Source organism: Dryas octopetala, chromosome 6 (assembly GCF_963921425.1).
Source record: "Dryas octopetala chromosome 6, drDryOcto1.1, whole genome shotgun sequence".
Classification (NCBI taxonomy): domain Eukaryota; kingdom Viridiplantae; phylum Streptophyta; class Magnoliopsida; order Rosales; family Rosaceae; genus Dryas; species Dryas octopetala.
The window spans coordinates 16,428,741-16,443,108 of NC_141371.1; the positions used below are offsets into that span (position 1 = coordinate 16,428,741).

A 14,368-nucleotide genomic window follows, 5' to 3' on the forward strand; every position below is an offset into this window, starting at 1 on the left:
TTGAGCTTTGATATCATGACGTGATTCAATATTTTTTTCTTTAAAATAACTTTTTGAAGTAGCACAAGCTTGAAATTCAAGTCCTTACGTCCTAGTACACCCTTCTCAACACCCTGTAAACATAATTACTTTGTGACCCATGTAAGAGTAAATGTTTTTTTCTTGGCCAAAAAAAGAATAAAATTTTGATCTGATGCATTTTGTAGGCAACCTGATGGGATATTGCTAAAGATCATGACATATGCAATTGGAATGGTAAGTCGAACTTGTCCTTAATTCTAATATATGGCTTAGTAAGTCAAATCTGGCTCGTTGTTTCGTGCAAAGTTATGGCTTTTATTTTTAATTTTTTTTTTGTCAGATATGGCTTTGCTTCTTTAGATTGAAAGAAAACGGTTTCATATATACTATTCTAGCTAGAAGCCTAGAATATGAGAAGATGAATTTGGTGAATTTTCCCCTACATATATTCACTATTTTTTTAAATAATAGTGCCTGACATATATGTTTTCTCTGTTATTGTTTTCAAAAATCTATTTTCACTTAGTTTTTCTTTTACAAATTCACATTCGGAATTAAAAATTCAATTCCACATTTGCCTTTTTTGGCGTATACCAACTTTGATAATTGATATCATGGACTATTACAAAGTTTTCAACATATAGGTTACATTAACACACTTGTATTGGAAGACGAACTTTCTATTTATGACTGATCCTCTAACAAATCTTGACCATCGATCTAAGTGTTTCATAATTAAGCAAACATGGTATTGATTAGTACTATTTTCCCAAAATAAAAACTATATAAATTAGTACCGCCTCCTTCCAATAAGGGATCTCTCATTTGTTAAATGAGGGATCTCCTTGTGGGGCTCACACGAGTCATTTTGTGTCGATTTGAACCGTCTATTTTTTATATCTCTATTGATAGATAATCTCTGCAAAAAGCCAAATCGAAAACCGTTTACCCATTTGATTAAGCGGTCAAAGTTTAGGTGTTTATAGACGAACTTGTTGTTCGTCCATTTGTTTGATCCAAATTAGATATCTTAACGGTCTTTGATTTGACTGAGTTTTACAAGGATGACCTATTAATGGAAATGTAAAAAATGGACGGTTCTGATCGACACAAAAAGACCCGTGTGGGCTCCACAAGGGAATCCCTCATTTAACACTAAATGAGGGATCCCTTATTGGAAGGCTCTTGTCAACCGTATATAATGTATAAATTTTTGTTTGAAAATGTATGTATGTAAATTTCAAAGACTTTGGAGCATTCAATCTAAAATTAATCGATAAATAAGTGAAGAGGTTCAACTAAATTACCATATAATGCTATAATTTTTCTACATGTGACAACAATCCAGATTCGCATATAATCAAGGGAAAAATTTTCAAAAAGGACACCTACTTAGGGGTCAATCTTAGTTTAGGACACCAGTTTGGGTTTGTGTTAGTTTAGGACATATATTTTGGGTTTGTATCAGTTTGGGCTTTTCCGTCACCTCTGTCAAGTCCCCCGTTAAAAACAGACCACGTGACTTGCACCTGACTTATTTTAAAGGGCAAAATTGTCACTCCCTTGCTTTTAAGACAGTTCCAACTGCAAGCATCTACCCCGTTCGTCTTCCCGCCACAGAACATGGAATCCCTCCAATTTTCTGGGATTTCCCCCTAAAATCTGACCTTAAGTCTCTATAAAAACACACTTGCGAAAACATAGAGGTTTTGGGTTTTGAATAACATACTTGCGATGATGGAACCTGCGATGATGGAACCGGTGGGTCGGAGGTACTGCTATTGTGGTTTTCCAGCTGCAAGGGTCACGGCTTGGACTGATGCAAACCCTGGTAGAAGGTTCGATGGCTGTTCCAGGGTAGGGTGTATAAAAGCTCTGTGTTTGTTTGATTTTCGTTACACATGTAGATTAATATGGGTTGTTTAGGTAAGTAATTTATGTTTTTATTTGCAGAAACCCAGGGGAGGATGTGATTTTTTCAGATGGGTTGATCCTCCCATGTGTGCAAGGTCAAGGCAAGTGATACCTGGATTGCTAAGGAAACAAAGTTTGCTGGAGACACAGGTTGATCGAGGTCAAGCAAGGGTGAAGAAGCTCTGGTTTTGTTTGATATTGTCTTGGTTGTTTTTTGTGTTTTCCTGGATGAATGACAAAAGCAATGGACCATAAATGTTGAATGAAGTATTTTCGGGTTTTTGTATTTTCGGGTTGTTAATATTCTGGGGTTGAATAGAATAGATCAAGGCTATCCGTTTTGGGTTGATAGCTTAGATTAAGGCTATCTTCTTTTGTGTTGTGTATGGCCAGACATTTCAGATTGCCTTATATTGTAATGGCAATGTTTAAGTTTAAATGAAAGGATATTTTGGCAATGTGCTGGTCTTGGTACCTTTTTTTTGTTGGATTGTATCAAATTGGATTGAAGATAAACACATAAACCTCTTAAAGGGAAGAATTGACCATTTATTTTGCAACACCAAAAATAAGTTGATTTCATTCGAAATGCAAATGAGCCTTATATTTTCAATCCAAGACAAGTCATATGGACAAAAATCAAATTAGACCTGTTATATATGCATTCAAAGGAAAGCATTCCAAACTACTTGAAGCCAAAAATGGTTCCATACATTGTCATCCCATTAAGTACAACATATAGCTAATCATGACAATGTAAAATGTTTAACCAAAAGTAAGATGCTTAACCAACTTCACACAAACAGAATTCCAACCCAAAAGTAAAATGTTTAACCCAAAACCAGTAGTACAACTCAAAAAAACCTTGTGGTCATATTCCTAAAACCTGCACAAAAAAAACCTGGTGATCATCCTAACTTCAAACTACATTTCAGATTTCAGAATACAACATATCAGTATTGTCTTCATGGGATCCTCGACCTTAATGCTTTCTTCTTGACAGGTGATTTGAACCTTTTTTTGGGGAGCACAGAGGCAGTCACATTTGAAGGACAAGGTTGTGATGAACTTTGTGGCAAAATGAATGTTGGTTGGGATTGTGGTCTCACAGAGGATGATGGTTGAGATGACACTTCTCTGGTTTGGGAGTTGGATGAACCTGCAGATGGTGGTCTTAGTGAAGCCTTTTTTGATCGCTGCATTGCATGCCTAGACCTTAGTCTTCGAATTTGGGGTTTCTTTCTTACCTGCAAGCAAACTCAAGTCCATAAATAATGTGTTCTGACAATAATTAAAAAGAGAACAAAATAACAAGGCTCTTGACTTAGATCACCTTCTTGGCTTGCTGGTCTTGGTCCTGGCCTTGCTCTTGTCCATCACCTTCAACCTTCCTCTTTCCCTGCATACAGAAAGCAAAGCACACACCAAAAAGAGTCATCAGTTATTTTCAAATCTAGTCAATGAATATGTCAGTTAAGCACACACAGTCAGTTTGGTACCTTCTTTTGTACATCATTTTCTCTCCCACAGGTCCTTGAATTGTGACCCTCCTTACCACATTTCTTGCAGGTAATGGTGACATCAAACCTTATCAATTTTGTTGGATTTTGTGGCTTCTTTGGTTCATTTGAATCTCTGGCCCTTACTTTCTTGGGTCTTCCTGCTTGCTTCTTATAGCATGGAGGCTTGAGTGGTGGCTTTCCTGTTCTAATCCACTGGTCTTTCCCAGGCATAGGGTTAATCATTGGTGCATATGTTGCCTGGTAAGCAGTAACATGATACTTTTCATATGTGAATTCTTCAATTGTAAGGTCCCTGCCATGCTTCCAAATAGATGATATTGCATGGCAACAAGGTATACCACTTACATCCCACTGCCTGCAAGAGCATGTTTTGAGATCCAAATCAACTGCATACTGATGCTCATCTGTGATTACTTGATATTTTTTTCCACCACACCAAAAAGCCCTACACATACAACAGTCCTTCTTTCGTTTGTCAATTATGCCTCTAATCCTTGGCCCTAGTTGATATTTCCACTTCTGAGCTTGCTCTCTTCTTCTTGCAAAAAGCAACATTACATACATTCTCAGCCTCTCAAGCAAGGTAAGTATTGGCTGGTCCCTTGCTTTTAAGATTGCTGCATTGAATGACTCGCATAGGTTGTTTAGAATCAAATCACACTTTGCTTCTGTTTTGAAGAATGCCTTGCTCCAATTGTGTGGAGGCTTATCATCAAACCACTTGTATGCCTCACCATCTATTTCCTTCATCTTGTTCATCTCTGACCTCCACTTTGCCTCATAAGTTGACCTTGCTGCACTCTGAAAAATCTCTTTCAATAAGAGGCTCGGAAACTTCTTTCTGAAGTTCTCCCCCAAATGCTTGACACAATGCCTGTGTTCTGCATTGGGAAGCAAGTCCTTCACTGCATCAATTAAACCCTTTTGTTTGTCACTCAGTATCACATAATGGTGTGAATTCTCCAAGTTCAAATCCATAATCAAGTGCTGCATAAACCACCCCCAACTGTCTCTGTTTTCGATTTCCACAACTGCATATGCCAATGGAACCATTCCATTGTTAGCATCCACCCCTATGGCAGCCAAAAGCTGCCCCTTGTGAGGTCCCTTCAGGAAGCACCCATCCATACCTATCACAGGTCTACATCCATCAATGAAGGCCCTCTTGCATGCACCAAAGCATATATACATTCTCTGGAACTGTGGTTCATCCCCAGGAAGAAGGTTACTTTGAATCTTGACAGTTGTGTTTTCATTCGTCCTTTGTAACTCCTCAACATAATCCCACAGCATGCCAAATTGCTCCTCAATCTGTCCCTGAATGTTCTTGAAGGCAAGCCTTCTAGCTGTGTAGCACACTGTCCTAGTAACCTCTACATTGAATTGCTTCAAGATTTGCTCTTGGAAAGCCCCAACATCCCATTTCGGATTGGTCCTAAAATCATCCCCATATCTTTTAGCCAACCATTTTGCATTGATATGACAGTTATATCTAGGCCCTGTGCAAGTATGCTCATCAAGGAACTGTCTCACAATCACATTGTCACTCTTGTTATCCTTGACAGCATGGATATGCCAAGGACAGTTTGGTGCACACCCTACTCTACACCACTTTGCATGGTTCTTCTTAAAACTCAGCTCTCTATCATTCAATATGGAGTATTCCTTGATAGCTTCTTTGAATACCTCCATAGATGCAAAACACTGACCCAATGTAAATTTAGGATCTTTCATATCCACATCTTTTCTAAAAACAGTAAGCCTTGGTCGCTTTACCCTAGGTCTCTTCCTTGGAACATCATCTTCTTCAAAGTCATCTGATGAACTTTGTACACTCCCCATGTTGTCAGAATCAGCCATGTCCTCAGAGTCAAACTCACCAAAACCCCCACCATCATCATCACTATGAACCTCAGGGTCCACATCATCATCCCAATTTGTTTCATCTTCACTCTGCTCATAGTCACTATCCACATAATCAAAATCATCCTCATCTGTTTCATCCTCATCGTTTTCATCCTCACTTGCAGAGTTTCTTCCTTCACCACCTTCCTCCTCAGGCACCTCGGCATTCTCATCTTCATTCAATCCAACATGTACCTCTCCTTGTTGGTTGACTGATGGCTCTGCATCAAACTCTCCAAATGCCTCATTCTCACATGGTCCCTCATTCTCACATGGTCCCTCATTCTCACATGGTCCCTCATCAGCATTAACCTCTCGTCCCTCATCAAACTCTCCAACATGACAGAAATACACCACAGCCACTCTCTGAGGTGTTTGAAAACCACACAGTCTCAATATACAAGCATCAGTTATAGCAGCTACCCACCCCCTGTCTTCTGGATGTCCTGGTTCCTTGTAATAATATACAATGTTGTCATTGTACCCTAATAACTTAGCTAGACCATCCATCTCCAGTAAAGACATATAGTCAATGTTGGCATAATCCCCCCAAGTGATCATGCCACCAACATATCTCTTTTCACTACCATCAGCATTTAAGTTCACTAGCCTACCACCATGGTGAAATTCTAAAGTGAAATGGTCTGGATTACCTGCCAGAAATAAAGCCATGTCATGCTTATTAACAGTAGCCTATACACTAATGTAGAAAACTAATGTCACTAGCCTATACACTAATGTAGAACATGCAAAAATAAAGACATTATTCTAAGTAGTAAACCCTAAAGTAAAACAAAATCAGAGTCTAAACTACAATAAATACATTATTCTAATTAGTAAACCCTACGACATTCTTCTAATCCCCTTTACATTATTCTAATCCAGTAGCAATCCCAACATGACTCAAATGTTACACCATACCAAACCAGGAGTCTCATTTATACTACACCTATCAATATTTTACTCTACGCCCACCATAGCAGACCATGTGGGATTCCCATTACTTTCAATTATTTATTCAACATCTCTGGTCCCCCCCATCTCCCATAAAGACAATAATGAAGCAGAAAAGGTCAAAAATGTTTAAACAAATGGGTCACAATTGAAAAAGACAGTCACTACACAACACAACATCACACAGACCCAGCCAAAAATAAATTCTTTATCGATTCACCAACATACACCATCAAACCCCACAAAGAGAATCTTCAAACAGTAATTAATAAGGGGACAACTTACTGTATTCGGGTGGAACTCCATCTGTCCTCAGGAACTCCATTTCGAATCTCCACAGAGAATATCACTTTTTGTTGCAGCGGATATCACTTTCGCAGTGATTAGAAAGCCAAAATCCCCTTTACCCCTTTAATCGAAGAAGAAAGCGTCCAAAACCCTAACCAGCGAACACTTTTGCGCGACCAGATTGAATTCTAAATCATTAAACTGAATTCCCTTTTGTTTAAAGTTAATCTTGCAGTTGGAACTGTCTTAAAAGCAAGGGAGTGACAATTTTGCCCTTTAAAATAAGTCAGGTGCAAGTCACGTGGTCTGTTTTTAACGGGGGACTTGACAGAGGTGACGGAAAAGCCCAAACTGATACAAACCCAAAATATATGTCCTAAACTAACACAAACCCAAACTGGTGTCCTAAACTAAGATTGACCCCTAAGTAGGTGTCCTTTTTGAAAATTTTTCCCTATAATCAAATACCTGTTTTTACTACTAGAAACCCCACCTAATGCTGCCTCTAGAGTACTTGGTTGTAGTTTATTTGGATACATGATTAATTTGCTACCCACCTATAGTGGGTGAGGTACTTGGTCTTGGTTTATAATGTTGTTTGAGAGAGAGAGAGAGAGAGAGAGAGAGAGAGAGAGAGAGAAAGTAATCATATAATCACATTTGACATTTGCAACACAACACCTCATACATGATTGCCACTTAGGCCATGTTTGTTTCACCGTGCTAGCTAGTGCTAGCTAGGATTATGTTAAATAACACCCTTATATTGTGTTTGGTATCACCGGTGCTAATTTAAGTGGGATTGCATAGCACCGGTTTTTCTTAAAACACTGGCTTAGACATCCTTGTATAGCACGGTCTGTTGAGACCTCGTTGCATAACACAGCCTGCCTTAGAGCAGCATGAAAGCCAAGATATTATACCCATCCATATTTCCTGATTTCCTGCCATCTACACAATGAATAAACAACAGTGAATAAACAGCTCATGGTTTGCAGGAAGAACAAACATCCATATTTCATACTGCATAAATATTAAATACATTTCAATCAAACTTTGTAATCCAAACACAAAGAACACGTCAAAAAAAGGAAGGAAAAAAACCCCCACTAATAGAACCTGTTATTGCAGTAAGCCAAAAACACGATCGCCGGCGAGGTGACTTTCAGATTTCTCATCATTTTTCCGCCGTCAGTGACTGTATTGACAATCGGAGTCCATGGTTGGACTCGCCAAGGTGAGGAGGTGAGGACCCAAGTGGTCCGGAGCCGTGATATGGTCGGAAAACACAGATCGTCGACGGAGAGGCTTGGCTCTGTTCTGCGTCGGCAATGATGATCAGATGGGTCAATGAAGACCAGAGGGAGAGAGAGGGAAGGAGGCGAGCAAAGCCCGGCAAGAACCTCCGACTTTGACCTCCGGACGGCGCCACACGCGCAGGTGCAGGCGAGCGGAGGAGAGAGTGCAGAGAAAGGGGTGTCGGGGAGAGAGAAGAAAGAAGAGAGAAGGGGAGAGAGAGTGCGTGAGTTGAGGGAGAGAGATATGATTTAATGAAAAAAAAATTTTTGGTCCAATTTAATGAAATCATAAATGATAAATTTGACTTTGTGGTTTTTTTTTTTTTTTTTTTGTGAAAATCTGACTTTGGCAATTTGTGAAAATTTAATGAAATGGAAAAATTTTTAAAATTGTTTATTAATTTAAAAATTAAAATAATTATAGCTTAGTTCGATCATGCACCAAACACAGAATAGTGTTATTTAGCTTATTCAGCTTCATAGTCCGACTTAGCACCAAACACAGAATAACATTAGTCCAGCTTACTCCAGTTCAACACAATCCAACATAATTCATAAAAATAGTTCAGTCCAACACAATCCAGCGTGTCAAACGTAGCCTTACAGTCTACTGAGTCATAACAACTATGCATATATAATTATCATGACTTGCCTAAGGCATAGATTATTACCGGCCAAAATATCATCACTACAAGGTATGAAATTTAATTACTAGAATTAATTAATTATTTGTCTTTTACTCGGGATTAAAAACTCTACAATCTTTCCTAATTTGTCCAGCTTCCCCAACAAGAACGTTGAGACTCCCCATCTTTAACATAGCACTCGTAAAACTTTGACTAAACCTATCACCATTTGATGCAAACCCAGAAACAATCCCGGCCGTAGAGTTATCCAAACCAAGCTCCTGGTCAATCTGTAACACACCTCTCTTTAACTGAACCTGGTTGTAGAACTGGTTATCAAAAACAAAAGATGTGTTTTGGTCCAAAAACGTTTTTGGGTCACTAGGCGTAGACGCCCCACAGAGATTGCTCAACTTGGCAACCAAAGTGGGGTCCATTGAAGGGTCAGCAGCCCCTGATCCTTGAAAGTTGGAAAGCCTGTTGTTGAAGAAACTACAGTGTACGACACCAACTGTGTGTGCTCCCAGAAGAGTCACCATGTCGTTTAGAGTCATGCCTTTGGCGGTGAAAGATTGTAGAGCTTGAGACACAGAAAAAGATGGGCTAGGCAAGGAAACTTCGTTGGGATTAGATACAAGCCCGTCGCGGCGGCCGGTCGGAGCAGTATAGTTTGGGCCTCCGGCAAGAACCACGGCGTCTCGGGTTGCAAGGGTGATGATGTCTGCGCAAGACACAGTGGAAGGGCATGCAGCCTCCAGGGCTTTCTTGGCCTCATCAATAAGCTCAAATCCTCTTACTGTCAAGTTTGGTCCTGCAGTTTTCTCAGAGGGTTTCTTGTTCGTGGAATCTATGAGTATGGACGCATCACAACCCTACAATGTACAAAATGAAGTGCATGGATAAGAAAATGTATTTTCTTCTGACAATGTAGTATATTATGTTTTCATATTATAAATTTAGATGGGTGGCCATAATCACATAAATTATTAATTGTTTTATAATGTGATACTTGATTAAAAGTTTGATAATACAAGATGCTAGGAAAAAAAAATGACAAATATATATATACGCATGTACATTATATATATGTAGATACATTATAAATTAAGGTTATATATGCGTTAATTTGAATATACATATATGTATAAGAATATATATTCGATCTTACTCGGACAAAGCAGTCATGGAAATGCATGCGAAGCAAACCCCCAGTTATGGTAGCATCAGTGGAGAATCCTTTTTGCACGACTTGTCGTATAATGGATTCAGCTTGTGGGCAGCTAGCTTTGTAGAAATCAACCCGTAGCTCAGCCACTACAAGAGGAACAAGAACAAAGAAAAAGGCTATTAATGAGAATGAGCTCTTTATCTTCATCATCTTTCTCTTACTTTTTTTTGTTGTTGTTGGTTTTTCTCTACTAAAGCAGTGGAATTTATGATGGACTAAGAGTTTGAGGACGAGCATATATATAGTGGGAGAGATGATGAGGTGGTAGCAATTATACTCAGCATTATATAGCTGGAGACTGAAGGTGTCAACGGCAGGCCTTTTGAATTATATTTTGGATATATGAATGCGTATGTGTCTACAAATTAAGTCTATGCTGAGTCTGCTGGATCAGAATTCAGTACTCATCTTTTTTTACAAGGAAGGGACAAATGGCCGGACATTATGCATGAGAAAAGCCTTTTATAAACGACAACGAAAGCAATACAGTTAAGCACTAAACGTTATTCGATCATCCTGAGTAGGGCTGCCCATTGGTTTGGTATTTACCGAACCAACCGATTATCGATCGAAATTTTTTAATTTGGTAAATCGATTTTAACAAGCCGAAAATCGAAAATCCGAAACCAAAAAATTACCGAAAAAGTTTGTTTGGTTTTGGAAAAAATCGAAAAAAGTTGGTAAACCGACCGATTACCGAAAATTATGACCGAAAGCAACCGAATCGATTATTACCGAAAAAATCGAAATATATACCGAAAAATTTGAAACAATTACTGAAATTTAGTTATATATATTTATATGTTATATTATTACATTAATAATTTAATATGGTTAGTATATGGTTATATATATTTATATGTATTATTATTACATTAATATGCTTAGTATATAGTTTATATAGTATATAGTTTATAACAGGCTCCTTCTATTGAGGTATACTTCAACTTATTTATGTTGAGATATGACCTTGTTGGGGCCCACACGAGTCGTTTTGTGTCGATCCGAACCGTTCGCAAGGATCATCTTCATTGATAGATCATCCTTGCAAAAAATTAGCCAAATCGGAAATCATTTGGCTATTTAACTTTGATCAAACAAATGAACGGTTTCATCGAAAATATTTGGTTCGTCCATTTATTTGATCAAAGTTAGATAGGCAAATGATTTCTGATTTGGCTAATTTTTTGCAAGGATGATCTATCAATGGAGATGTAAAAATTGAACGATTCGGATCGACACAAAACGACTCGTGTGGGCCCCAATAGAGTATACCTCAACATAAATAAGTTGAGGTATACCTCAATAGAAGGAGCCTGTAGTTTATAATACCATATAGTTTATATAAATGTATAGTTTATAACTTTACTAACTTTATATAGTATATAATTTATAACTCTATATAGTATATAGTACAAAGTATAAACTACTTATATAATAATGTTTTAATATATAATTTTAGTTATACTTATACCCTATATAATAAAATTACTAATTAGTACATAGTTTTAGACTTTTAGTTAATTATAACTTATAGTTTTAGACACTTTACCTTATATATTATATATTCTCTATAGTCTATACACTTTATCTTATATCCTAAACTTAAAACTTAAAAGTTAAATACACTAAACTCTATTAATATCTTATACACTATAATTAAAAGTTAAAACTTAAAACTTAAAACCTAATTAAGCATACAATTTTAATTTCTAAACACTAAACTCTATACACTAAGTCTATTATTATTTATTAATTACTCTATAATGTTATATATACCTAACATTGTTTATGTATATAATATATAGTTATATATAAAGTTATAAACTAATTAGTACTTAGTAGTTACTATAATTTGATAGTATATAGTTTATAATACTATAAGACTATAGTTTATATAATTAATAGTATATAATATAGTATACAGTTTATAATACTATAAGACTATAATTTATATATTTGATAGTATATAGTTTATATAATTTATAGTATATAGTTTATAATACTATAAGACTATAGTTTATATATTTGATAGTATATACTACATAGTTTATAATACTATAATTTATATATGTAACATATATAACATATAACATATAGTATTATAGTCTTATATTAGGGTTTAGTATTATGGTATTATAGTCTTATACTATAGTTTATATTAGGGTTTAGGATATTTTTAATTATTTATTTATATAGAAATGTATTACATAAATTAAAACAACTAAAAAACCCCAAAAAAAACGCCAATCGAAACCCCAATCTTTTTATTTTCTTTCCTTTCTTTTTTATTTTTTTTTCATTTTTTTCTTTCCTTTCTTTTTTTTTTTTGCGCCCACCCACCCCTATTCCCCCCCCCCGTGACTCTCTCTTCCTCACTTTCTCAGTTTTTCTTTTCATTTTTTTTCTTCTTCTCTCTCTTCCCTCTCCTTGTGCCGATCACCTTCTCTGACGAGAACTTTCTCGTCCAGCGGTCGATGGCGACGAGACCAGTCCTAAAAGCTTCCTCTCTCCCTCATCTCTTTTCTCATGAGCGTTGATTGCCCAGAATCCAGCCGAAAACCCAGAACCCGAACCCATAATCCGGCACTGTCGCCAGCGTTGACTTCCATTCCAGGCGGCGTCGAGCCTTCCCACCACCCAAGTCTTCTTCCTCTCGACGTCCTGAGCACGATGGTGTGCTCGGATTCTCCATCCGATCAACCACGGCGGCGGATCGAAGCCAGAGATGTCGGAGGTTCCATCTCTCTTTCTCTCTCTACCTCTCTCAGACTCTCACTCTTCCATCTCTCATCTCTCTAACTCTCGATCTACCTCACAATCCTCACCCAACTCAGTCGCCGATCTGGAATTGCAGGTAAATCTTGTTTTGATTAATGGTTTTTCTGTTGTTTACTTGTGTAGATTTGGCACTGCAGGGCTGGCTGATTGTATTTTGTGATGAATACAGAAAATTGCCGAAAATCGAAGGATCCGAAAAATACCGACTACCGAAAAAAAATCAATTCAGAAATCGGCATCAAAATTGAATTACCGAAATTTTCGGTAATCGAATCGGCAAGGCCATTTACCGATTTGATCCGACCGATGGGCAGCCCTAATCCTGAGCAATCGAAGCTAGCTGGCATCCATTCCGACTTGGCGTTAATAACAATAATATTGATTAATTAATGCTATATATTGGAATTAACTCAAATTTCATTTTTTATCTTCATCGATCACCTCTCTCTCTCTCTCTCTCTCTCTCTCTCTCTCTCTCTCTCTCTCTCTCTCTCTCTCTCTCTCTCTACTAAAGCAGTGGAATTTAAGGACAGTTGAAGTTGATGTTGATGTGTTGAGGGAGCATTAGCTGGAGTATGGAGACTGGAGACTGTAGGGGTCGACGCCCAAGGACAAATGGACAAATATGGATGCATGATGAAGCCGATTATAATATTAGATATATGCTATCTACGTGCATGAACCTTCATGTTCAACCCTTCTATCTTTTTTATATCTTAATCGTTTAGTTTTTAGATTATTTTTAAAAATCATCCCTATAAAAAATTAACCGATTGAAAATTATTTGGTTATGTAATTATTATCATACAAAAATTGTTTTGTTATATAATTGCTATCAAATAAGCAGACAGTTTTGAAAACAATGTATATCAAGCTAATTAGCACCCTTCCTTAAGTGCATTCTCAACTTACATGTGGAGAGCAAACAAACTAATATAATTTTGGGATTTATGATTCAAACCCAGAATCTCTTGGAAACAAAGTTCTGATATTATGTTAGATAATTACTGTATAACAAAAATTTAAATTTAGAGAATGAGCCAATAATAACCTAACAAAGGGTTTAATTATGTAACGTAAAGCTTGTGTAGTTGTTCAGTTGACATAATAATGGAGAGGTTTCAAGTCCAAATATCGTCTCCCAAAAAAAAAAAAAAAATTAAAAGAAAAATAAAACTACCCCCGATAAAGCCAATATACAAACGCCCAAAGTTAAGCACTAAACGACATTCATACGAAAAATAGAAGCTGGCATCCAAGTCGGTGTTAAAACAACAATGTGACTATATTGGAATCATATATCTCACATGTTTGTATTGTTGTATATTCCAGGTAAGTTCCATATAACGACAGTGGTATAGGCTAGCTATAGATGATAATGGATGACTAGGAAGCTGACCATTATAAATTATAAGATTGGTAAAGTTTGTTGCAAAGAATGCTTACCGTATTCGTTTCATTATTTCTTAGTTGACAATGTGAGCTATAGACGTGAGTCGCATGAGGCCGGCATGCTAATTTTGTGAAGGTAACCTTCAATCATCAACAGTGCTCCAACTGCATGCATGATGCATCATCATTTATTATACAACAAAATTAATTAATTGATTAATTACACTAAGATTCATCCAATTATGGCATTGCTTACTCATAAAATTATTTTTAATTAATTGATTAGTTAATTAGTCAACTAAATTAAATAACTGAAAATAATCATAAATTAATTGCTTTATAATTATATATGCATCATAGCCGGCCACATCCGGTTTATGACTTTTTCGAGACCGGGACAAAATTTAAAAAGAGGCTTCTTTACATATGCATACTAAG

At 36.8% G+C, this 14,368-nt stretch overlaps 2 protein-coding genes across 2 annotated transcripts; both read right to left on the reverse strand.

Annotated features, from left to right (window-relative positions):
* Positions 1-2,900: 2,900 nt before the first annotated feature.
* On the reverse strand, positions 2,901-6,642 carry LOC147282843 (uncharacterized). Its single transcript, XM_086248286.1, has 4 exons — positions 6,603-6,642; positions 3,435-6,016; positions 3,269-3,334; positions 2,901-3,182 (listed from the first exon to the last, which is right to left on the reverse strand). Exons 1-4 carry the CDS (start codon positions 6,640-6,642, stop codon positions 2,901-2,903), a joined length of 2,970 nt encoding a protein of 989 aa, XP_086104412.1.
* Positions 6,643-8,513: 1,871 nt separating this feature from the next.
* On the reverse strand, positions 8,514-9,907 carry LOC147282844 (peroxidase 44-like). Its single transcript, XM_086248739.1, has 2 exons — positions 9,698-9,907; positions 8,514-9,401 (listed from the first exon to the last, which is right to left on the reverse strand). The coding sequence occupies exons 1-2, from the start codon at positions 9,905-9,907 to the stop codon at positions 8,640-8,642; spliced, it is 972 nt and encodes a 323-aa protein (XP_086104865.1). The 3' UTR covers positions 8,514-8,639.
* Between the last annotated feature and the right edge of the window lie 4,461 nt (positions 9,908-14,368).

Coding starts and splice junctions, on each gene's coding strand:
- LOC147282843 (XM_086248286.1), bottom strand. CDS start 6,642: ATGGAGTTCCTGAGGACAGATGGAGTTCCACCCGAATACA. Junction 3,335..3,434: donor AAAATGATGTACAAAAGAAG/GTACCAAACTGA, acceptor TTCTGTATGCAG/GGAAAGAGGAAGGTTGAAGG. Junction 3,183..3,268: donor AAGACCAGCAAGCCAAGAAG/GTGATCTAAGTC, acceptor GTTTGCTTGCAG/GTAAGAAAGAAACCCCAAAT.
- LOC147282844 (XM_086248739.1), bottom strand. CDS start 9,907: ATGATGAAGATAAAGAGCTCATTCTCATTAATAGCCTTTTTCTTTGTT. Junction 9,402..9,697: donor TCCATGACTGCTTTGTCCGA/GTAAGATCGAAT, acceptor TGTACATTGTAG/GGTTGTGATGCGTCCATACT.